General features: G+C 54.1%; 1 protein-coding gene across 2 annotated transcripts; it reads left to right on the top strand.

Moving 5' to 3' along the window:
* The first annotated feature begins 1,271 nt into the window (after window positions 1–1,271).
* Window positions 1,272–25,108, top strand: Man2b2 (mannosidase 2, alpha B2). Of its 2 annotated transcripts, NM_008550.2 has the most exons (19): window positions 1,272–1,483; window positions 2,147–2,293; window positions 3,952–4,057; window positions 5,709–5,881; window positions 7,714–7,829; window positions 9,907–10,084; window positions 10,841–11,039; window positions 13,269–13,459; window positions 14,224–14,365; window positions 15,678–15,862; window positions 16,328–16,602; window positions 17,401–17,592; window positions 17,943–18,189; window positions 18,542–18,652; window positions 18,761–18,974; window positions 21,513–21,629; window positions 22,805–22,917; window positions 24,018–24,135; window positions 24,711–25,108. In NM_008550.2, the coding sequence occupies exons 1-19, from the start codon at window positions 1,346–1,348 to the stop codon at window positions 24,803–24,805; spliced, it is 3,057 nt and encodes a 1,018-aa protein (NP_032576.2). In that variant the 5' UTR covers window positions 1,272–1,345; the 3' UTR covers window positions 24,806–25,108. The 2 variants fall into 2 exon arrangements, with proteins under 2 accessions (NP_032576.2, XP_030110044.1); XM_030254184.1 differs by lacking the exon at window positions 13,269–13,459 and having other exon boundaries at window positions 1,273–1,483; window positions 24,711–25,032.
* Window positions 25,109–25,213: the final 105 nt, after the last annotated feature.

The raw sequence follows: 25,213 nt of genomic DNA, 5'->3' as shown, positions 1-25,213 counted from the left end.
AATATTAAATATTTGTTTTTGAGAGTAAACCATTGTTTCTGTAACAGCATAGATGTTGTCTATTTGCTGAAAAACAACGCAATTCACAGCATATCTGAACCAAAATGTTCTGGGTGGTGTTTGCTGCATAGAGTGTCAGCCTTCACAGTGCAAAGCGCTAGTGCCATGTGTTCAGATCCAAGGTGGCAGTGACATCATCTGAAGTACCATGAGTGAGCACCGCCAGAAATACCTCCGATTCTTTAGGTTTGAGTGTGTTACTAGACATTCGAAAACTTTACCGTTGCCAAAATTTTTGCAGCCCCACATATGTGGTCACAACACACATAATTTAAGAAGCTATGATTGGGCTGGAGAGATGGCATAGCAGTTGACAGCGCTGGTTGCTCTTCTAGTGGACCCAGGTCCCATCCATAGAACCCTTGTGGTGGTCCACATCCCATTGGCTAACATTTGTCATGCAAAGGAGGCTGGGAAATGTAGTCCACCTGAGTCCTAAAGCGGTGGCCGCACAAGTTGGTAAATGGCTGCCCACTTCTTCATGGAAAGGTCTGACCTCTTGTGGAATCTAGAGGTCTCAGGTCCGTGGACAGGATAGAGAGGGATCTGAGCTTGCTCAAAGAACAGCTTGGGTTTTGGTCGCATTTGCTGAAGGGCAAGTGACAAAACAGGCTAGTCAGAGTCACACCTCTGGCCCCACCACAGCCCAGAAAACCCCAAACTATAGACCACCTGCTGGCCACGGAGGAGCTACAGAGGTGATTCAGGGAACTGCTCTCTTACCAATTGTAAAGTCACCAGTTTTAATTGGCTGAGAGATGGGGACTTCATTCATTTAGATCCCATGTCCCTAGCAACTCATGCCTCCTCTATTATCACATCCCATTTTATGGGGATCAAAGAGATTAAACATCTGCCCCAGCTCACCATCCAAGACCCCAGATTTGATTCTGAACCTACCAACCCTGACCCTTTCGTCGCTGTGTCTGTAAAAAGCCAGTTTCGCTTCCTTAAAATGAACTAAAAAATTTCAAGTCAAGCCACCCTGAGGCTAGAGGTCTGCGTCGGAGAGCGTGTTATCCTGGAAGGTTTCCCTCTGTGTAGACAACAGCGGTCTCCAAGTCTGGAGGTAGTGGCCTTGAGCTGCAAGACCACCATATAGGGACGAAAGCTGCAATACACACTCTAGCCGACAAGGGGCGCCGTACCACACAAAGCTCGTGCCCTGCCCGTGGCTGGCAGCGCTCGCGCATTCCTGCCGACAGGCGGCGCCGCGGGTCCCGGACCCGGAAGTGGACCGCTCTACCCAGGACCCGCTGCCCTGGCAGCGTCCCACTGCCCAGCAATGGGGCCGCTGCGCTGGCTGCCGCTACTCGGCCAGCTGTTGCTGTTGTGGCCGCGGGCAGCTCAGCCCGCCGGCCCGATCCGGGCCTTCGTGGTGCCCCACAGTCACATGGACGTGGGCTGGGTCTTCACGGTCCAGGTAAGTTGGAGCGTTCCTGAGCTCCTTGCACAGTAACTGCCTCCTGCGGAGTGCACCCGACCCAGCCGGGAAGAGAGGCGACCTGGGCTGCAGCACCCCACCCCACCCCCCAGCCTGATCCCCTGCAGTCTGAGCCTCAGCCTCGGGCTGGCCACTTCCTGCCTCGGAGTCCTGATGGCATCTATCTTATTAGACGGTCCCTGCAAAAGTTAAGGCAGAGGAGTGTGTCCCCAAAGTGTGGATTGACAGGTAGCCAGTCTCAGGAATAAGCCTGGAGTACCTTGGGTGGGGTAGGTTTCCAAGCAGGTGGATGTCAGCTGACTACAGGCAACTGGGCTGGCCCTCTGTGGTGCTGACATGAGGGCTAGCCAGTTCAGCTTCCTCTTCACACTCCTACCCAGCCAGATAAGCTTGGTATGGGGCCTGTAACCTCGAGGTTCTTTCTGTTCAAGACCTTGGACAGAGCGGGCAGGGAGAGGCTTTCTGTCCACTGGCTCAGGTTCCTTGTCTATAAAGAGAAAGTGGTGATTCCTGCCACATACCCCTAGGTCTGAGTACACTGGAGGTGTTAGGCACCAGGGTACTTGGTCTCTTGTACTTCTCTTTGGTCCTTTGGACTCATCACCACCCTTGGGGCTGTTGTGATGGCTTCTGCCTCCCCAGGAAAGCATGAGAGCCTATGCAGCCAATGTCTACACTACCGTGGTGGCGGAACTGGTCCGCGGAGGGCAGCGGCGCTTCATCGCCGTGGAGCAGGAGTTCTTCCGGCTGTGGTGGGACGGTGTGGCCTCTGAGCAGCAGAAACAGCAGGTAAGGTGGGGACAGGAGTGTCAGGACATGGGTCCCTAAGGTATCCGAAGTGTGAGAGGAAAGTTCCAGGAGGAGACTAGATAGGGAGTTCCAGATGTGCTCAGGAACATGCTAGCTGTAAAGACAAAACAACAACAACAACAAAAACTAGGCTTGTGGTCAGGGCCACTGCCCATAGACAGGGTGACGTCATCTTTCTGTCTGTTCTTGGTAGGGGACCGGACATACCCCTAAGCTAGGCTAGCATTTCTCCCAAAAGGCAACAGGAATTGGTGCTTAATCAACACCCAGGTGAACTTTGTCCCCTCCCCTATCTGCACACACTGACTCTCCCCTGCCCCTGGCTGGCCGTGTTTGGAACCCCTGTGGCTCTGTGACAGCTTAGTGTCACACAGTACAGAGAATGTGGGCAGGCTGGTGCCTGATCCTGCCACTGGCATCTGTAAGCATGGCTTTCTCTTCTATAAGACAAGATAGCCTGCTCCCCGCCCTCAGACAGCTCATGCCAAGGATTCTGAAGAGACACTTGGGGCTTGCCATTGGCATGTACCAGCTCTGGGGGATTGTTGCATAGACTTACAGGTATAGCCTGGCAGCTACCTCAAGGGTTTATAGTTTATGAATAAACAGGTATGGTTCAGAAACAGGGCTGTCTGACTTTAGAGCCTGCCTCTTCCAATGGGGTCTGTCTCCAACCCTCTGTGAAGGGTGTGGCTTTTGTGTAAAGCCCTAGGTAGGAGTCTACTAGTGCAGTTCCCTGGAGCCCAGGATTTTGTCCGCTGGGAATCCCCAATAGCTAGACACCTCCCCATATGTAATCGGTGCCTTGGGGTAAGCCACCTATAGATTCCACCTTCAGCACACAAGCCAAAAGTAACATAAGACCACTCACCCTCATGCCCAGACTTTTCTCTACCAACCCCTAAATTCACTTACCTAACATACATTCACCAGCAAGACCACACTGAACCCCACATAACAAGGCCTGTCTCCCTCTAAATTGTCAAGCCCCCAAAAAAGACAGGATGAGGAGTTGCTCCTGAATTAAAGGAGCTGAATGAAAGATGACCATTTACGGGGACATGGGGTCCCAGGTTGAATGGTGTGCCAGAAAGGGACTGGCGGGGCAGCCCGAGAGGTTCACAGAGAGCCTGGCGTTGCACAGCAGTCTTAGTATTCTGTTTCCTAGTCATGATGATAGTACTAGGCTTACCATCATCCTCATTCCTCTGGACCAACCACACAAAAGTGCTCAGAGTGAAGCAGGCTGCAGCCGGTTCACCGGAAGTGCTTCAGACAAAATAGAGTCAGGGAATAGACGTGGAAGTGTTCGCTCAAGAGAACCCAAAAATGAGGCCGATGAGTGAGTCTGGGGAGGGGTGTGAGGAAGCACTCCGTTCTGTTCCTTCAGCTTTTTAAAAAAGTTATTTGAAAATTAAAATCACATTTACATGTCCTGACCATGGCCTAGATCCAGGTCTCCGATAGCTGCCGTGGGCTATGTGCCTCTGAGTTCTGGGGACATGCTATGAACCAAGACAGGGTCCTCCTGCCTTTGTGGAGTGAGCCAGGATGAGGTGTTTCATGAGGGTCCTTGGGAAGTGCTGCAGGCTTGGGACCTGTGACCTGACTGTCTTCTTCTGCCTGCCCATGACCAGGTCCGCCAGCTCCTGCATGAAGGACGCCTGGAGTTTGTTCTCGGAGGCCAAGTCATGCATGATGAGGCTGTGACCCACCTGGATGACCAGATCTTACAGCTCACAGGTTTGGACGCTGTGCTCAATTCTTTATCGTTGCTGATAAGTAGCTGAGAAAAACAGCCAAACTGTTGGCTTGGCCTATAGTTTCTGAGGGTTCAGCCTACAGTCCCTGGCTCTGTTGACGGTGGGCCTGTGGTGAGGTCAAACAGCAGCTGAACCATGTGGATAAGGACACTGTTGATTTCGTGGTGGATAGGAAGGAACCAGAGATAACGTGGACCTGCCCCAATGGCGTACATCCCCCAATAGGCCCTACATCCTGAAATTTCCAGTACCTTCTCATGGGAGCAAGCCCCAGTCCATGTGTCTGTGTGGGATACTTCCTATTCAAGCCAAGCCACAGTGGCCACTCTGCCTGTCACTCAGAGGCCTGGAGTGGGTAGAAGTATATGTCTAGCCTCCATGTCCTGACTTCTGCCTGCTTCTCCAAGCTGAGCATAAAGGGAAACAGTGATCTTCTAGGTCTGCAGGGGTTTGAGTAGAGGGGCTAAGAACCAGACCCAGAGTCAGGAGTTCTAGGACCATCATGGCCCCATGGACCTGTGGCCTTGGGCAAAAGCTGTACCATCAAGCTCCAGCCTCTTCACTGAGAGATGAGTTTGATATTCTTGAGAGAAATAAGTCGGGATAATTCACAGGAAGTACTTTAAGTAGAATATATGTTTTCCTAAGAAATACCCAGTAAACGTTATCTGCCTTCACCACCACCATCACCATCATGACCACCATCACCATCATTACATCTCCTCCGGCACAATGGTCACTGCCATTATCATCAACACCATCACAACCACCATTATCTCCATTGCTACTACCTTAGCCTTTATCACTACCACCAGCACTATTATTATCGTTACCAATAACACCACTATCATCACCACCATTATCACCACCATCACTGTTAATACCATCACCACCACTCTCATCACCACCACCGTCACCATCCTGATCTTCACCACCACTGCCGACCCATCACTGCTACTGCAGCGCCATGCACCTTCTCCCTGCGTTCACCTCCAGTTGCAGCGATGTACTTTGCTCACACAGCCCTCATGGAGGCTGAGGATGCCCTGGAATTCCTGGTCTCGTTTTGCACATGTGAAACCGAGACCCAGGCGACTAGGTTAAGGATCATTACTGTTCTTAAGAGGATCTGGGTGCAGCTCCTAGAATCAACACCAGGAAGCTCAGAGGTGTCTGTAACTCCAGCTCCAGGGCACCCAGCACCCTCCTCTGGCCTCTGTGGGCACCTGCACTCACAAACACTTATCCACCTGCATTCACATGTTTGTTAAAAGTAAATCTTTCTTCACGTCTGCGCTGAGCCAGGCACATAAGGACCAGAACTTTGGGATCATATGGAACGATGTTGCTGGGGGCTGGGAAGCCATGTTTCAGTTTTGCAGATTGAAAGTTCTGGAACTGAATGGCGGTATGTGTAAATGTAATTGACTCTAAGAACTGTACATCTAGAGACTGGTGGTAAATTGTTCGATGTATACAGTTAAAAGTTAATATAAAACTGTCCTCTGCAGCCCTCAGGACTTACCCAGCCTCACACTGAAGCCTCACAGGACACCCAGAGAGCCAGGGTGAGGGTGATGATGGGAGAGGCCACTCTGGTGAGCCCCGCTGGGTGACTTCTGTCTTTGCAGAAGGACATGGCTTTCTCTATGAAACGTTTGGAATCCGGCCACAGTTCTCCTGGCACGTGGACCCTTTCGGTGCATCAGCAACGACCCCTACCCTGTTTGCCCTGGCAGGCTTCAATGCCCATCTCATCTCTCGTATTGACTACGACCTCAAGGATGCCATGCAGGAAGCTCAGGTGTGTCCCACGCAATACCTACTGTCACCTCCTGCCGCCTTCCTGCCCTGCATTTTGTGCATTGGATTTTGTGGCAACTGCCACCCCTTAGCTGGGCCTGGGCCTGGGCTGGCGCCTTCCTAGAGTTATTCATGTGGATTGGAGCTGAGCTGAACTCTGGGAATGTGGATGAAGGATTAGAGGGACAGGGAGGGTAGGTTCAGCTGGGGACATCACACACATCCTCCATAATGGGTTGATTGTGCTGGGATGGACCCGGCCTGGTGCTGGCTGTGTTCACCCAGCATCTCCATCAATGGTGAAGCCGCGTTGGAGGTGAGGTGTCAGGTACACCTGGGCTTTGGGCAGCAGACTTGTGCCCTGACAGCGCTAGAGGCTGGGGTGGACGTGTGGGGGGTCGAGGGTCTGCCTAGCCTCTCTCCTTGGCATGCCAAGGGCCATTTTCTCCTCTTACCTCTTCTGTGGTGTGCTTATGTCTACATCCTCCATCCCATATTTCCCTTTAAACAACCTTTCTTCTCCCTTTGTCCCTGCTCCTTCCCTTTCCCTCCCCTCTTCCTCACTGCCTCCCCCTCCTCCTCTCTCTCCTCCTCACTGCCTCCCCCTCCTCCTCTCTCCTCCTCTCTCCTCCTCAATGCCTCCCCCTTCTCCTCTGTCCTCCTCTCTGTTCTCCTCTCTTTACTTTTTTCTCCTCTGTTCTATTAGCAGTGGGGACCACAGCCAGGGCCACCCTGCAGTGCTCAGCAAATGCTCCGCCACTGAGCTATGCCCACTCCCCTTATATATGGGCACACCAGTCCTGTGTTAGGAGCCTCCTTCTTTTAAAGATTTATTTTATTTTTAATGGCGAGTATATCTGTGAGTACATCTGTGTGTGGGTGATGCGTAAGAAGTCCAGAGGGTCAGATGCTCTGGAACTGGAGTCACAGGCAGTTGTCACTGCCTGACATGGCTCCTGGAAACTAAACTCTGGTCCCCTGGAAGAATGATATATGTTGGTCACCATAGAGCCATCTCTCTAGCGCCAGTTAGGATCCTTCTCCATGGCTTGGCTTGTCACAGCCACTCTGCACTGAGTGTCACTGTGCTAACAGAGAGCACGTCTTTGAGCGAGGCACGGTTATAGTTACCCTGCCATGCAGATGGGGAGAGCAGGGCTCCAGAGGGGAAGTTACCCCATACACAATTGCCCAGGGGGCAGTGGTAGAGCAGGCCAGCAAAAGTTACACACAGGTCCCCTGGGCTGCAGGACAGCATGATGAGGAGCATTTCGGTGTCACTGGCAAAGTACAGGCTGCTTGCTGAGCTCATGCGTGCACGTGGCTAAAGTCACCTGTGGATGGCCCTAGAGCACTGGGTATGGCTTCTTTCAGCTTTTCACTCAGAAACCAGGTGGTAGATGGGTCTAGGAACTTGTATGGTGTCCCCAAGGCAGAGCTGAGCAGAACTGACTCTGGAGCCCCAAACCCGTCTCAGGCTGTGTGAGACTAGATTGCATGGTATGAACTCTCCCATGGCTGTGGGTACTCAAACAGATCAAAATGAGCTTCTCTGAGGCCTGGTGGGAGTGTGGTGGGGGTTTTACCTGTGCACCTCCTAAAAGGCTGATCTCACCGCTGCATGCTGGCTAATCTCACAGCAACATGTGGCCATGGTATCACTTAACTTGTGGGGATCTTACAGAGGAGGTGACACAAGGAGTCCTTATCCCTGAGCCTTTGAAAGAGGCTGAAGGTGTGCATGCGCAATGGACTTGCAGAGGGGCTGAGGGAGGAGAAGCGGGGTTCCAGCAAACACTGTCCTTGCCTTACCCTCTTCTCCTTGGCTCACAGATGCTGCAGTTCGTGTGGCATGGGTCCCCATCCCTGTCAGGGCAGCAGGAAATCTTCACTCACGTCATGGACCATTATAGCTACTGCACCCCCTCACACATCCCCTTTTCTAACAGGTAGGTCCCCCTGTCTGCAGCTGCCCTGCTTGTCTGTGGACATCACCCGCTCCCAGGAACAGCTGTGCAGGCCCTGGACCCTGTGGATCAGAAACAACATTTTAGTAGCTTCCCACATCCACAGATGAGGTGTCCCATGTGCAAGCCTCCTGAGCACGGGGTGCTCATAGAACCCCAGTCTGCTACTCCAAAAGCCAGGGCGGTTGACATCTCAGAATAGAGAGTAGCTCCCAAAGTGATGTCCCCAACATTGTCCTCTGGCTTCCGTATGCATGCACGCACAGGTGCCTGCGCACACATGCACACATAAACATATACAAGATGAAAGGTTTTATTTTTTATATGTATCGATTTATTTTTATGCATCAGTTTATGTGCACCACGTGTGTGCAGTGTCCACAGAGGCCAGAAGGTGGTGTTGGATCCCCTCTGAAACTAGAGTTAAGAGGCAGTTGTGAGCTGCATAGTGTGAGTGCTGGAAGCCAAACCCGAGTCCTCTGCAAGAGGCGCTCTCAACTACTGAGCCCCCCTCCTGTCCCAAGGATGTGCTTTTGATATAACCCTCACAGGGACATTGCACTTGACTTTGATGGGACCCTGCCTGCTCCAGGCCTCAGCTGTCCTCATTTACAAGGTGGGAAATTTGAACCAGTGGATACCCAGGAAATTTGACCCCAGCACTGTGCCTCCCATTTCAGACTTCCCTTCATAGTGCCTCAGAGCCTCTTCACCCCCAACTCTCCTTCCTGCTTCAGTGGGGTTGTCTCTTGCCCCAGTGACCAGCTGTCTCTCTGCCTCTGCCTGGCCTGGAAGAGAGCTGAGTTACAGGGAAAGGCACAGGGCAGTGGATGGGGATGGATTTTTCAGCCATGAGAACAGTTGTCTCCACATGCGCCTGGCTGGCCTGGCTTTGCTGTAGGGTCAGCTGGAAAGTCAGTTGCTAGCTAAGCCTGTAACCCAAAGCCCTCACCCCATCAGGGATTACCATGTACAGGTGTCAGGGACAGAAAGGGGCAAGGTCAGCACAGAAGCACCACACCGTCTCATAGAACCAGCCGTCGAGTGCCCTGTGGTGAGGAGGCCCCTGCAGGCTGACAACAGACTATCTGTGCTCTGAAGTCTGGAGGGCTTGAGTTCAAACCCTAGCTCTGCCCTGTGCATCTGTGAGTTCTGCATGGGAGGGGCTCCAGGAGTGGAGAGTGAGCAGACAGGAGGCAGGGACAACACTTGGAGTGTCCTTGTCATTTGCGGGACTGCTCTGCTAGGCGCCGTGTCCTGAAGCTGTTTTCTATTGCTCTCCCCGTCGACTCATTGTTTACCCAGGAGAGACAGGGCCTAGCCACGGCAGCAGGTGGCGCAGGGTCTCCTGGCTGCCACCCACGGCTGTGTGGCACGGACAGTGATGGTACTTCCTGGGCCTCTCCAGACCATGGAGACCAAGAGAACCTGTTAGGGAGTGACCCTGTTGCTATAGAAACCTCTGACGTTTGCTCATCACAGATTTGGGGGTGGACCTTGAGAAAGGATTTTTTTTTTAATTGTTTGATTGGTTGGGTGGTTAGGGTTTGTTTGGGGCTTTATTTTTTCTTTAGAATTTTTTATTGTTTATTGATGTTTTTCCTGCATGTACATATGTGTACTGGTATCTACAGAGGACATGGGATCCACTAGAATTGGAGTTACAGACATTTGTGCATCCTCCCGTGGGTGCTGGGAATCTGACTGAGATCCTCTGCAAGAGATGGCTCTGGACTCCTAACTGTGTCTCCCAGCCCCTAGTTTTGTTTTTCCTGATACAGTTTCTCTCTGTAGACCAGGCTGGCCTTGAACTTGTGTGAGGCTTCCTGTCTCAGCCTGGTGAGTGCTAGGGTCACAGATGTGGGCCGTCACTCTCAGCTTTGATCTTTATTTAACTAACTGCATTACTTTTTTAAAATCTTAACTACTTCTATTTGGGGCAGTTTTCTACCCAAGATGAATTTCACCCCGACCTCAACCAAGCAAGGAGGTGACAGACCACGCGTAGCCTTAAGCCTCTTCACCAGGTCTCTTGTGCTCAGCCTCTGTCTTCCCTCAGGTCTGGATTTTACTGGAATGGTGTGGCCGTCTTCCCAGAGCCACCCCCAGACGGCGTGTATCCTAACATGAGCGAGCCTGTCACCGGAGCCAACATCCACCTCTACGCTGAGGCTCTGGTGGCCAACGTTAAACAGAGGGCTGCGTGGTTCCGGACGCCCCACGTCCTCTGGCCCTGGGTATGACATGCTCCACTGGGTGCCCTCAATCCTGCCAGGGCCTCCCATGAAGCCTATGGAAAGAGCAGCCTGCACATGAGGCAGGCTCTAATCTAGCCCATCTCTACCCAGTTCTCAATGCTTCACCCATCCCTGCAGACCCCGGGGCCTTACCCACTCTTCTAAACTGCCCCTGACCTACCTCCAGGCTGATAGACAACCTCCACCTCCACCACTCACGTTGTCTGGGGCTGAAAGCCAGACTAACCTGCTCGGCTCTGCATACGTCGGGTGCCTTATCAGTGCAATGGATCTATAGAGTTATCTGCCATGAGGCTCACGAGAGGGGCATTCCTGGGGGACAGCCCCATACCCTGTCACTATTATTAAGCTGACTGCTCTGCAGGGTATCCGTCTAACCGGTACTTCTATAAGAGTTTTCTGGAATCATTTTGCAGCAGAGATCTGGGGCTCAGAGATGTAAAGGAACTGTCCGGAGGCCACACAGCTGCTTAGCTGTGCAAGTAGAAAGGGGTGGCATGACAGGTGACCCACTGCCTGCTTCCCCGATCCTGCTTGTGGTCAGGATGGGTGAATCAGGGCTATGTAACAATCATCATCACAGTTAATCCTAGTGATGGTTACGTAAGAGAAACCTGACAGCTACGGGAGTCTTGAGAGTGGCTGGGCTACTGGGGGTGTCAGTGATAAGCCCTCTTGCCTGGGAGAGGGCTCTGCGGTTCCCAGAGGTTCCGACCGCTGCTCTGTGTCCTGCAGGGATGTGACAAGCAGTTCTTCAATGCCTCGGTGCAGTTTGACAACATGGATCCCCTGCTGGACTACATCAACCAGCGCACGGCCCAGTTTGGCATCTCGGTGCAGTACGCCACACTGAACGACTACTTCCAAGCCCTGCACGCCACCAACATGACCTGGGGCATCCGTGACCACCAGGACTTCCTTCCCTATTCTTCAGGTAGGAGCCTCAGGAGGCTGGGGGCAATCAGTATCAGGGGTCCAGACCTACCTCCCAGCTCAGTGTAAGTTCAGGGGTGAGGAGTACCAGGCCGGTTCCCTCCTGCTCTTCCCACCTAAACAGCTGTTTCCCAGGGCCACACATGTGTAGCCATGGCTGTGGCCCGTGACTCCTGGGAGTGCCTTCCACCCACTCTTCCTACATACCCTCCCCCTGGGCATCCCCTCCTCACACCAGGGTGGGCAGTCCAGTGCCCCTCCTCCGTGTTCCAGCAGCCACCCTTTCCTCTTGCTCTGCTCTGCCACTGTCACTGTGCGGGATGTCATCTCTTTCCTGTGTCCTCAGGAAGGCCTGAGGACACAGCCTCTGCTCCCTGGCTGGTGGAAGTCTGGGAGCCATGCACGAAGCCTCACAGTAGGAACACTGATGGTTCTATTGCATCAGGCAGGGACCACGACCCATCCAGTCCCAGCTCTCTGTGCTCCAAGATACAGAGAAGGCACCCAACTTCAACACCAACAGGCTGGTGTGCGCCCCCTGCTGGTGGCTACAGGGTCCATGTCTGCCTAGTTTCCCTGCAGAGAGCCAGGGCATGAAGAAAGCATCCTCCCCACTCGAGGTCCAAGCCCTGCGTCAGAGAGTATTGCCTTGTGCCTTTAGTGTGGGGCTGGGGTACAGCTCAGTGACGGAGCACTTGTCTAGCATGTAGAAGGCCTGGCTCCATCCCCATGCCAAAAACAAAAGGCAGCTCTCCTCATTGCCTGTGTCACTCACTATCTGTGAAGGGCTCCACTGTCCTGCTTTTTGTCTCTTTTTGCCTTTTGCTTTTGCTGGAGGAGAAGCCCAGGCAGTGTGGGTAGGATGCTGGTTGGCACCCTTGAGCGGGGCAGCTCAGAGACCAGAACACAGCCATGCCTGCCAGTGAGCTTGGCCCAGCCAGACACTCATGCACCAGCTGATCAGTCCAAGACTGGAGGAGGAGCCACGCTTGGGTGGCATCTGTTGGCTGACCATTTAGTACCATGTGATCACGGTGCCACAGTGATACCTGTGAGCCCAAGCCCGCCTGGTTTCATCAGTGAAGGATTAGGGGAGAAGAATTCTGTGAAGGTTGCTCCCCTTCTACCCCGTTTCTTTCCCTTCCAAAGAAACTGCATACATAGGCTCCAGCTGCAGGGTCCCCTTGACTTAACTGCTATAATTCTCAAGCCCTTGAACAGCACCCTGTGGGTAGACATGGAGGGTACAGGGGTAGGAATGTAGGCACAGCCACAATGGTGGGGTGGGCTATGTTTTGTGAGTATGGAGTCCGAGAGGGAGAGGTTTCATCTGTGGGTACCAGAGCTCCGTGAGTGGGAATGTCACGTGTGCATGGCTAAATGAAGATGACCTGATATAGGACAGGAATTGGGGGTGCCAGGCTTACAGCTTGGGCAGCTGAGCCACAGTGAATTTCTAGCCTTCTACCCACTCGGTTTGCTGGTGCGATTTGGACACCTAACTGTGGTCTTTCCTTGGGGCCACGTGACCGGCCACTCACTAGAGTCTGGTTCTGCTGGTCCTATGGGGAAGGACTAGGAAAATAGAGGAAGAAGCTAGACCTGGAAGAGACAAGAAAGGAAAAATCACAAGGATTTAGACCTACCTTCTGAAACAGCTGATTGCCTCCCATTCTGTTTCCATGCCCCGCCTCTGTCCCAAGTCCCTAAGCAACCTACCCAGTGTCTCTCTCTGCTCCACCTCTACCTCTGCCTCCCTCTGAGGGCCTTGGAAGGAACCCTGCTGATATTCAGCCTGACCTAGGATTCCCTGAGGCCCACAGAGTCACATACAAAAGTATCCGGCTGCTCAGGGCTCTTCGTTTCTGATGCCCACTGAGGCCCCATGTCACCACCACCCCGTCTTCCCCGGCTCTCCAGCCTTTTGTGTATGTGGAGGCTGCGTGCTTCTAAGGTGTGCTGTGAACTGTCTTCTCTCCTGTTGGGAAACTGAAGCTCCTGTCTTGTCCCAGTGTGCCCAGCCTAGCCCGATGTCCCCAGCAAGCATCAGACCCTGGCCAGATGTCCTAGGCCCTGGTCTCTTTGTGTGAGCCAGAGTTCCTGGTATCGCCACCAGTCCTGTGTGCTTCCCTGGGTGGCCTGGCAGAGCTAATACCCTGAGCTGTCCCCAGATCTACACTCAGACCTACAGGCTAGGCCCTCGGCCTCAGTGCGTGTTCCCACCCTCCAGAACCACTTCAGGCCTGGACCGGCTTCTACACATCCCGGAGCACCCTCAAGGGTCTAGCGAGACAAGCCAGTGCCTTGCTCTATGCTGGGGAGTCCATGTTCACACGCTACATGTGGCCAGACCCCAGTGGGACTCTGGACCCTACCTGGGCCCTGCAGCAGCTCCAACAGCTTCGCTGGGCTGTGTCTGAGGTAAAGTCCCTATATGGCCATCGTGTGACTGGGCCCTCTCGCGGTGTGTGTTTCTCCATGATATAGACAAGGAAACGGAGGTCCCCTCTGGGCATAAGACTGGTGCAATGTGACACTGGGTCACAGCAGAACCCCGGGTCTCAAGGCATCCACCCATTGGGTGGCTTCCTAAAGCTTCACACCTGTTCTTTGTCCAAAGAACAGAGAATAGACTGGCACTATTGCCCTTCCTGGATCCAAATGACAGCTCTCTGATGGCCTTGGGCTCACGGCTTTTCCTCTCTGGGCCCCATTTCCCCCCCCCCTATACATTCACCCCCACAGGATGGTGTGGCGATGGAATGGCACAGTGACCATCTCCGCCCACCTCCCTCCCCTGTATCCATGGGGAAATGGAGACACAAGAAGTCTTGTAGAGAGGCAGAGGGACTTTTAGTGTGCAGCAGAGCAGTGGAATGTGTGACTTCAGCCAGGGAAACTTAGCCTCCTGCTCCACCTCTCCCTGGTGTGGTGAAGCTTCACTCCCTACTCAGAACACCAGGAGGAGCCAGTACCCACATGGGAAGACAATGACAGGGGAAGCTGGGGCTCAGGAGGACACTGACAGGGCATTTCTATGACGACAGGAAAAGCCAGGCCAGGACTTTAGCCTGTTTTCCTTCTGTAAGATGAGAGGGATGCTTGCCTTCCCTCTGATGTTCTGGAAGCAGACACCTCCCAGGACCAGGTCTGACACCCGTCTTCCTTGACTCTGGCGGTGACAGGTCCAGCACCACGATGCCATCACAGGCACTGAGTCCCCCAAGGTGAAGAACATGTACACGGAACATCTCAGGATGGGGATGCTGGGCGTGCGCAAGCTGATGGTCTCCATTGCCCTGGGCGGGCCCCCAGGGTCTGGCACAGGTAAGCCAGGTCTCTTTGAAGAGCCAGTGGCTTGGCTTTGAAAAGAGTCTGGGGCCAGGAGTGATAACATATACCTATAACCCCAGCATTAGGAAGGCAGAGGCAGGTGGATCTCTATAAGTTCAAAGCTACCTTAGTCTACATAGTAAGTTCCAGGCCAGTCAGAACTACTTAACAGAGAAATCCTGACTCAAGGGGGAAAAAAAAAAGAGTCTGAGACAGACGTGGAGACGAGAACCTCACATGAGCCTGAAGCCCTGTGATCCCAATAGCGGGGTGTGATCTTGCCGGCTGGTTCAGTGCTTCGGGCCCGGTTCTTCACCCTGGAATCCAGGATAGGCTGGTGGCACCATTGGACTGAGCAAGAACCACTGCTGAGCCCTGGGCGTTTGCTGAGTCAGGAATGCTCCTGTGGCATTTAATGCCTTGCATAGCCCACCACAGGGAGGCTCATTTATGAACCAAGGGACCTGAGACTCTGAGAGATCACAGCTCAGCTCAGGCTCACCAGCAAGGGAGGGCAAGAGCCAGACTTTGAACCTGCCACCCTGTGCCCCCTGCTGTGCCCAGGCCTGCTGGTCCAGCTTTACCTCTCAAGCCCAGCTGGGCTGCAGGTGACCTCCAGGCAGCCATGGCCCGGCTCCTATGTCCAGAGAGTGTCACACGTGTAGAGTGACTGTCATACAATGGTGATGCTTGAAACCAGGGAAACCAGGAGCAGCCAGGGACAAGTCCCCAGGTCCCCGAGCCCTGCCTTGTTCCTCTTTTGCTTTTGGCTGGCCCTTTCTAGTCTCTCTGGTCTTCTTCACTTCCATGACAGGGTCTGGGCTGTGTCTTCTACCTACCCTACCCTTCCAGCTCTTTCTGTATGACCAAATCCAGCTTGTAGGTTCTGTCCAGGGCTGGCCACAGACCCATCCTTGTCCAGGGGACACAAGTCTGATGGGAGCAACAATTGCAGAAAGAAAAGAACCTGGCTTGTGACATCAGTGCTGGGTAGGGCAGTAAGGTGACCTGTGCCTTCCCATGAGCACACAGGTAGGCTTCCTCCATCAGGGAGGAAGAACCAAAAAGTTAACTGGATAGAGGGGCCAGCTAGGCCCGAGGAGGGAGGCTGGAGAGCAGGCAGTACACTCAAGGATCCAGACATCAGAGATGGAACAGAAAGGACACCAGACCTGCATCATAAGAGCCTCTAGTGCTGGTCAGACACTCAAAACCTTGGATCCAGGCCACACCTCTTCCTTTCCACATCTACACTAGGGACTCTGGAAGGCCAGGTCTTACCTACCTCATTTCCCCTCTTATCCAGGAGCCCCCAAAGACATCATGGGGCCTCAAGTGACACCTGTCCTCTCGGTAGACACAAGGCCTGTAGGATACTCCGCCTCTGTGTACAACCCGCTGGCCTGGAAGATCACCACCATTATCACCCTGACTGTCGCTTTCCCCAATGTCAGCGTCACCGATGAGTTGGGCCACCCGGTGTCAACACAGGTACGGGCGAGAAGTCCTGCTGGAGAGCATTTGCTGTCTGCCACTTGGTGACCTTGTTCCACTGCACCTATGCAAAGGCCCCCAAGCGTCTTAAAGACGCACTGTAACAGGTGCCAAGGTTGGGGTGAGCTCTAGGCTGCGCCCCCTCTGCACTCCTGAGCCACTCAGTATGAGTCACATGGTCTCTTGTCATTGTTGTGTACCACCCCCCATGCACCACTGGCAGCATGGGGAAGGACAAGACAAAGAGGAGAAGTGAGTGGAAGGCAAGGCCCCTGAGATAGTGTATTCAGAGCCGGGGAGTGTCTCAGAGAGCAAACCTGTAGCCTGTAAAGATGGCATGGGAATCCTCAGGAGGTAGAAGGCCACCACTGCCTGGGCAGACAGTGGGCACCCACTCCATTGTGTGTGGCCAGAGTTATGAGGTGACTGAGGGGGCTTCCTCTCCATGCTGCTGGCTTGCAGATTCAGAACTCTACAAAGGACCCTTCTGCATACGACCTGCTCATCCTGACCACCATCCCCGGCCTCAACTATCGGCACTATCAAGTCATGCACGCCCGCGGGGACCAGGCAGGCACCAGGGAGCTGGTCGCCCCCAGGGCCAACACCCTCAAGTTTAGTCTCAAACTGAGGAACCAGCCCAGCCAGGAAGGCAAGCGCCTGGTGCCCGTGATGAATGACTGCTATATTCTGCTGTTCGACCAGGACACCAACATGTTACATAGCATTCAGGATAGGTAAGGTGAGGCCAGTGCTGCCGCCAAAGTGTGTCTAGGGCCGGGATGCATGGGCAGCGTCCTGTGACCCCCTTCTGTGATCACCCTCCCCAGGGAAGGACCAGGTGATAGCAAGGCCCCCTCCTGTTCTTGTGTCCTTAGGAGGGGGGCCCTGGGCCACTGCAGAATGGCTGCCGTAACTGTCTCTTCTCAGAGTCCTGACCCATAGACAAAGGGAAGACTGAAGGGCTCCAAAGGAAAGGTGCTCACGTGGTCTGCTTCTCTAAGTACAAAAGCAGAGTTGTTCTTCGGGAAATATCTACACTGTTTAAAACAGAAAGGGTCTTTAATACTCTGTTCCCACCAGCCCTCCATATCTGTTCACCTCGGTTCATCTCTGCACCGAGCCAGCCACTGCCCTCCATATCTGTGTGTCCTTACCCACCCCTGGGTCCATCTGTCCACCCACTCACCCATGTCCCTGGGGATAAAGGGTATGAAGGACCTCTGGCACATGGCACAGTGACGACTTGGGTTGGCATGATGCAACTCCACTCTTGTGCCAGTGTAGCCTCTGAAGAGCAGTCTGGGGACAGTGCACCCTGCTGGCAGCCTGTGTGCGGCCTCCCTCTTGTGACGTCACCTGACAGTTCCTGGCTGTGTGTGCGACCAGAGGTTTTCCCCTGAGGCCTCCAGTAACTTCCTCAATCTCCTGGGGGACATTTTCTTCAATCCTGATCCCCAGTACACACAGCCCTGCTGCAGGTGAGTGATCTTGCTGAGGGCGACACCAACCATTCTCCTCTCTCACTTCTGCAGACAGAGCAACCGCACGGTGCGCATGACCCAAGAGTTCCTGGAGTACCAGGCCAACTGGGACGTGAAGCAGGGCCCCATTTCTGACAACTACCTCTTTGCACCCAACAACACCGCTGAGCCTTCCTGGGAAGCGGTGGGGATGGAAATGGTGGCAGGCACACTGGTAACGGACATAAGGCAGTATTTCTACAGGTGCGTTTCTGGGTGGGCGGGTCAGTGTTGTGTCTTCCCCCAGAGCCCCTGTCCCTGTACTTGGGGCATGACCCTGGCACATGACTAGTCACTGATAGCAGCATGAGAGAATCGATCTCCTCTGCCTGTGCTTTTTGCATACGCCTGAGCCATTATGTTGTGGGTAGCTGAGTCAGAGCATGGGAGAAGGGCTCTCTTTACTCCATGAATGGTCCAGGGCTTACATAAATCTCCACAGGGTCCATAGTCCTCCCTGGGTTGCTCCCATAGCTGCCTCTTGGCACCCGGCATCCTATATGGAAGGAGGAGCTTCCAGCCAGGCCCTACTCTCTCCCATGCCCCCTTCCCAGGTACATAACAGACCAGGAGTACATCTATTCCATCCACACCCGTCTGGCCCACCCGAGCCTCGCTGGAGAACTGCTCTGCCAACGGATAGAGCAGCAGTACCGAGTGGGCCCCCTGGACCTAAACCGTGAGGCCATCCTGAGGACCAGCAGCGACCTAAACAGCCAGCAAGTCCTCTACTCTGACAACAACGGCTACCAGATGCAGCGGAGGCCCTACAAGGCTTTCAAGAGCAATCCCATCCCCCGGGTATGCTTGTAGCAGCCCCATGCTGTTCCCAGGCATGGCTCTCCTGACCCTGTTAAGCATCTGCTCATAGCAATAGCGAGGCCCCTGGGGAGAGCTGTTTCAAAAGTCCTGATCAGGATCTGCCCTGTGGGCTCTGCATCCTGGCATCCACCTGTTTCCCTGCTACCTAATTCCTTGGCTTTGTCAGGGGCTCATTCTTGGTGCTCTGTGTGTTGAGCCCTTAGCAGGGGCCGAGAGTCCCATCAGCCAAGCTACACGGCTCACAAGCAGCTCTGCTACTGTACCTAGGAGACAGGCTGGTGTCTGCCTGACCCTGTATTGAAGCTGCCACTGGTTGGCATTGTGTCTGCAGAATTACTACCCCATGGTACAGTCAGCCTTCATCGAGGATGACAAGAGCAGGCTGGTGCTGCTGGCAGAGCGACCGCACGGTGTCTCCAGCCAAGGGAATGGGCAGGTGGAGGTAAGAGAGGCCTGGCTGTCCCCCACCCCCACCCCACCCCCCCATGGGCCCTCACAGCCATCCACAGCATGGCCAGGGCCAAGGAAGGACCGCAGGTGATTTCTGCAGGTGATGCTCCATCGACGGCTGTGGAACAACCTGGCCTGGGACCTGAAGTACAACCTCACGCTGAACGACACCTCCATTGTCCACCCGGTGCTCTGGCTCATGCTGGGGCCCAAGTCCACCATGACGGCCCTGCACCCAAGGAGTGGGGTGGCTCTGCAGCACGGGCCCGTTGTGTTGTTAAAAGAACTGGCTGACGAAGAAACGCCCGTTCACGGTGAGCATCACCATTGCCTAGGATGCGCCCACCAGGAGTAGTGGCTCCTGCCTCAGGATTCTGCCCAGCTTCGGAGCAGGAAGGGGACGTAGAGTCTGAGTGCTGTCTGTGGCTCCCTCAAGCTTACTCTGCTAGTCGTTACAAACAGACTCACGCCTGTCCCCTACCCCTCCTCTCTCTCCCCTCAGTCTTCTCCATCTCCTTCCTTGCTGTGTCTTTTCCTTCCTTAACATGATCCTGCAACACCCTAGAACTTCAGGTGTCAGAAGCACACCACCTATGACCTTACAATGGCTGCATCTGTAGCTGTCCTGGGCCACAGGTTAGACCCCTGCAGAACCTACCTAGCCATGATCTAAAGTCAGTGTTCGTGCTGTGCCTCCCCCAGGCCTTCTGTGACAGCCTCATGGCTCTGTGTCGTATCTGAGGTCCTGGCATGCTGCGTTTTGGTTTTTTTTTTTTAAGATTTTATTTATTATTTATTTTATATGTAAGTACACTGTAGCTGTCTTCAGACACACCAGGAGAGGGAGTCAGATGTCATTAAGGATGGTTGTAAGCCACCATGTGGTTGCTGGGATTTGAACTCAGAACCTTCGGAAGAGCAGTCAGTGCTCTTAACTGCTGAGCCATCTCTCCAGCCCCATGCTGCGTTTTTAAAGGGTTCAGCAGTGCAGCCTCTGCACAATGAGGCCCAGAGAGAATGTGCTTCCATCCTCACACCTCCAACTGTGCTGTCTCCCTACTCACTGGCAGAGGTTCGCGTTAGAATGTTTGGTTTTTCAACCAGAGCCCTCCCTCCCCGGTATTAGAAGGCAGGTGGCTGTCACTCACCCCTGCAGGGACTGCCTCTTAAACTCTTGCCACGTGTAGTGTCTAAGGTGCAGCCTTTGTCCTGCAGTTGTCAGGGTGACTGAGAATGGGTGGGGGACATGGTCATTCCGAGAATGTTTGATGGGAACATACTGCCAAGGGCCTGCCACCTTATGTTTGGGGGAGCATGAGACACCCCACACATACCCCTGGGGTTAGCAAGGACCAGATGCAGAACTGGAACCTCTGGTTGAGCAGAGCCTGGGGAATCCATTAAGTAAGAGCCAAAGCCAGGCATGGCAAGCCATGCCTGGGATCGCAACATTTGGAGAGCATTGCTGTGTGTTCGAGGCCAGCTTAGTCTGAGCAGTGTGACCCCATCTTAAAAAGAGAGAAAGAAAGGGGGAGGGAAATAGAGTAAGGAGGGGCTGAATGAGAGGGCAGGATGGCTGTGGGTGTCTAGGGAGGGAGCAGGTATTCCTGGCAGTTCTTACACTCTGACCTCACGCTGCACACTGCAGACGGCCATGTGGGGTATGTGCTCCCCCTAGTGGCTAGCATCTTTACTGCAGGCAAAGATTCAGTATGTCTGAGAACTCTTTCCCTCTCCCTCTCCCTCTCCCTCTCCCTCTCCCTCTCCCTCTCTCTCTTTCTCCTTCTCTCTCTCTCTCTCTCTCTCTTTCTCCTTCCCTCCCTCCTTCCCTCTCTTCCTCTCTCTCCTCCTTGAGCAGCTGAAAGTCATGCTCTGAGGTCCAAATATTTCAGAATCATAATTGAGCTCAAGACCTAGAACCTCCATAAGCCAACCCCTCATCTTACCTGAGCTGTCTGCCTTCCTCCCCCTCCCCTTCCCCCTCCCCCACGAGACGGGACTATATACCTATACCTCCTTGGCTACTCTCAGAGAACACTTGTCTCCCACCGTGTGAATCAGCTGCCTGTCTCTGTCGCAGAACACCTGAGATCATCAACCTAAAAGTAAGGGATTTAACTTGGCCCACAGTTTCATGGACTTAATCTGTGGCCACTTGTCCCTGTTGCTTTTTGGTGGAGGGAGAGGAAGGGGCTAGAGTCCCAGTGACCTTCACAAGGGCACAGCCTGGTGACCTAACTTCCTCCCCTAGGCCTCACCCCCTCAAATAGCCCAGAGGATGGGGGCAAGGCTTTTATCACATGGGAAACAGGAGAGCCAAACCTCACACTGTGCAAAAGGAGCTGGGACTCCAACTTTGTAGACCTGACTGAAGCAGTCCTGGGGACAGGCCCTATTGGTTCCATCTGAGTCAGGTGACCCATGCCTAGGCCAGTCCGTGTGACTGGAGTATGATGCAAAGGTGGCAGCGCCTGTTGCAAGTCAGGTGGAGGGAGGGGTCAGAGGGCCCCTGGGATGGTGAAGAAAGGAGAAGGCTTGCTAGAGAGTGTGAGGCAGCACCTTAGTCTCCTCGTCTGTGGTCTGAACTGACCAGGTGACAGGTTCAAGTCCCTCCATAGCTTAAGCTGTGTAGCAGCGACTGGATGTGTCGAGAGCAGCTTGGGGGCAGGAAAGGCCTGTGGGTGTGGGGCAAGGGTAGGATGGGGGGCCTGAGGTGTGAACCTCACACCCATTGTGCTATGGGTTGCGCATGGTTGACTGGGAGATGGCTAGAAGGGGCACAGGCCCTGTGTGGAAAGCTGAATTCCTAAAGCAGTTGGTCCCAAAGCCCCTTTTCACTGTCTGCCTTCCAGGACCCCACAATCCCTGGCCTGTGACACTGCCCCCAAACCTGCATCTGCAGATCCTCAGCGTACCTGGCTGGACGTACAGCAGGAGCCATGCCCAGCACCTGAGGAACCTTCAGAGAGGTGAGGCAGCCGACCAGGGTGACTCTCCCCACTCTCTTCTCTTCCCCAGGAAGTCCTCACAGCTTTGCCAGGTCCCCTGTCCCCTCATCTGTCATCTAGGAGGCCAAGGCCTGCAGTCAAGTCAGTGAGCTGGGACAGGGTGGTCCCAGCATCTGGCTCCCAGCCACACCCCTCTGCAGATGGAGCCCACACGGTCCCCAGACAGTGTCCTCAGGCTGCCCTGTGTTAGGATCTGTGTCAGTCAGCCTTTCCTCTCGCGACAAAGCACCTGGGGAAATGAATGCAAGCAGCCAGGGCCGGTGCACAGAGCTGATCCAGCCCACAGACATGGAGGGTACAGCCCATCATGGCAGGGGCCACGTGGAAGATCAGTAGCTCAGTTCATGATGTAAGCAGAGACAGACAGACAGACAGACAAAGTCTACATTCCCTGCCTTCCTCCTTTCCTCTTGTTTTCCACTTGGGCCTCCATGAGAAGATGGCGACATTCCTGATAGGTCTTCCCACCTAGGCTGATCCCCTTGGAGGACACTGAGAAAGTGCTGTGTCAATCTCCTAGGGGTCTCTCTCTCCATCCAATCAAGCTGTCAATCAAGATGGGGCACCATATGCTCCTTTCAGACAGTCCTCCTGCAGCCCCAAGTACTATACCTCCACTCACCCTCATGTCGGGGTTGGGACAGCCTGGGTGTCAGGGGTTTCCTTAGTTCTCTCAGCAGATGCCCCTTGTCAGGGTGTCGAGGTACCTGGTTTCTGGGCCCATTAGACAGAACAATGAGGAGGGAAGCAGGCATGGGGGACATGCCACCTGCCGGGAAGCAGCACGCCTCTGTGCCCACTTGGTGTTGAGGCACATGACCATGGCAGCTCATGACCACACCCAACTCTGGAGCTGGCAGGGAGGAACAGGCTGGAGGATCTGAGGGCCCTGGCGTCTGGCCCTGTGGCATGCGAGAGGTCCAGTGTTGGCACAGCCCTCTCTGGATCCTGCCTCTGCTGCACGTGAGCCATGTGACTGTGGACAGATGACTGTTCCTCTGAGTGACAGCTGCAGGTCATTCAGCTGTGGGCCATGGGGCTATCCTGAAGGAAGGCTGAGATACGGAATAAAGTCCCAAGTGTAAAGCCTTGAGCTTGATCAATGGAGGTCCTCACTGCCGTGTCCACACCCACAGGCCACCCGGAGAAGCCACAGGCCAACCTGCAAAGGGTGCTGCTGCGCCTGCGCCACCTGTATGAAGCAGGGGAGGACCCAGTACTGTCTCGGCCTGCGACAGTGGATCTCAAGGTTAACAGCCCATGCTTACCCCACCCCTCCAAGAATGCTCTACCAAGGGGAAGCAACCCTGCCTGAAGTCCTGTCCTGAGCTACCCCTTAGTCAGGGGACCACTGGGCATGTTTACAGATGAGGCATGCTGGATTCCCAACATATCCCTCCCTTCAGGGTGCACATTTCCCCATCAGCAACACAGACTACATACAGTTTTTTCTTGTTTAATTTTGTACCAAGAGATGGGTCTGGGGGAGGGCCTGTGGCACCCATGTGTGTTTGTATGGCTGTGTAGACACGTGCACGCAGGTGCACATGCTGCACACACACATGTGCACATGAGACCAGAACACATTGTCAGGGTGCCACCCTCTCTGTCATTTCTCTATCTTTCTTTTTTGAGACAGGGTCTCCCATTGAACCTGGAGCTCCCTGGGTGGCTAGGCCAACCACCAAGCTTTAGAGAACCCCCGTCTCTGCCCCTTGTCCCCAACACTGTGGTGACACACGGGACAGGCACTTTACCAGCTGAGCCACCACCTCCTTGGTGCACTGCAAAGCCTTTCAAACAACAGGGACAGTCATCTGTGTCACCAGAAAACCTGTTCTCTCTTTGAATGCCAGTTCTCCCTGGACTTTGTGGGAAAGGTGACTTAGAGCCAGAGAATCTAAGTCCGTGTCCAGGTACACGAGTGGTGCCAGGTTCCCTCAGTCCCCTGAGGCTCAGCCTCCCTACCTGCTAAGCTAGGGAGGTATAAGTTCTTGGCTCAAAAGGTGACAGCGAGGCTCTGGGGAAATGCTGTGGGTATGGTACCTGCCATCTCTCAAGCTTCCAGGCTTCTCCCCATCTTGGGGCCTGCCCCCCCCCCCATGGGGGGCTTGCTCATCCAGCAGGCCATCATGGGAGGCACACACCCCAAGTCTTAGTTTCCTTACTTGTAACAGGTTGGCATCTGCCCTTGCAGATGAGATGAGCCAGGTGTGAGAGGCGCTGAGGCAGAGACCCAGGACCCACGCCAAAGTGGGCTGCCACCCTTCTGTTCTGGTTAAATGGTCTTCCCTCCCGGATCTGGGGCATCAGCAGAGACCTCCCCTCCCTTTGCTGCTGCCCCTACAGGTTGTACTTCGAGGACTAGGGTCTGTAGTGGCTGTGGAGGAACGCTCACTCACAGGGACCTGGGATGTGCAGATGCTGCAGCGCTGGCACTGGAGCACAAAGACTGACCACCTGAAAGGTTTGGGGGTCCTAGCTATCCCTGCCAGGCTGGGGAACAACACAGACCCGTCCTGTGCTGGGTGGCCTCATGTGGCTACTTCCCCTCTCTGAATCTACAACCATTGTTGATTACCAGATTAGGTTAAAACAGCTGTGGGTCAATAACCCTCCTGCCAGGGCTCCACAAAGGTGTGTGTGTGTGTGTGTGTGTGTGTACATCTGTGTGTCTGTGTGAGAGAGTATTTCAGCCATACAAGGAGGGAACAGGCTGATAAAGACACTCCCTGCCAAGGCTGGAGCTCACAGCCCCAGCAGGACTTGAATAGAGCTAGTGAGGTCAGGGTAGGTTGGTTTTGGATGGTCCCACTCAGTCCTTAGGTGCTTAGGGCAGCCCCCACAGGGAAATCCCCGCCCTTCAGGGTAGCCACAGGGGAAGCTAAATGATAAGATCCACTTCAGCGGGAGTCCTAGCAGGAGAGGACAGCCAAAGGCCGTCCCCAAGAGGGAGCCACAGCAGACTGTAGGAAGCTGTGGGGCTCTGAAGGGAGTCCAGGAGGAAGAACCAAGCAGACAGAATTCCTTTGTCATCCCCAGGCCACCCCACCTCTCCACCAAGGCCACCAGGAGGCTCCATCATCACCGTGTACCCTAAGGAAATCCGGACCTTCTTCATTAAATTCCAGCAGTGACATCAATGCATTGGCCCCAGGGACATGGAACTGGAAACCCCACCCACCCCACCCCCAAAAAAACAACGACTTCAGACCCAGAGGGAGGAACAAGCTGCGCATCAGACAGCTGTGTGGCAGAAAGTGGCCATGGGGGAGAGGGATAGCTCTTATTATTTTTTTTTTTTTTAATAAAAATTAAGGTCTGGGCTCTTTCTTCCCATGTTCAAGCCAGACCTCTCTTTTCACCTGAGTAACCCCTCCCTCCCTCCCCTCCCTCCTACCCACTCTCAATTGTTAAAAAGAGCCTTTATTTTTCAAAAGTTAATGTGAATGAATTATAGAAAATTCAAAGCCAGCAAGAAGAAGGTTGCACAGACTAAATGGCTCACAGCAGACCTTCAGGTCCCATGTGTGGCCACGGCATGC

This window comes from Mus musculus, chromosome 5 (assembly GCF_000001635.26).
Source record: "Mus musculus strain C57BL/6J chromosome 5, GRCm38.p6 C57BL/6J".
NCBI lineage: Eukaryota > Metazoa > Chordata > Mammalia > Rodentia > Muridae > Mus > Mus musculus.
The sequence above is the reverse complement of the archived record's forward strand: the minus strand, read 5'-3'. Positions and strand labels throughout refer to the sequence as shown.

Bases quoted from the DNA above. Each gene is read 5' to 3' on its own strand.
- Man2b2 (NM_008550.2), top strand. From the start codon at position 1,346: ATGGGGCCGCTGCGCTGGCTGCCGCTACTCGGCCAGCTGTTGCTGTTG. The intron at 13,460-14,223 runs GTAAAGTCCCTA...TGGCGGTGACAG, and splicing joins TTCGCTGGGCTGTGTCTGAG to GTCCAGCACCACGATGCCAT. The intron at 21,630-22,804 runs GTGAGGCAGCCG...CCACACCCACAG, and splicing joins CCTGAGGAACCTTCAGAGAG to GCCACCCGGAGAAGCCACAG.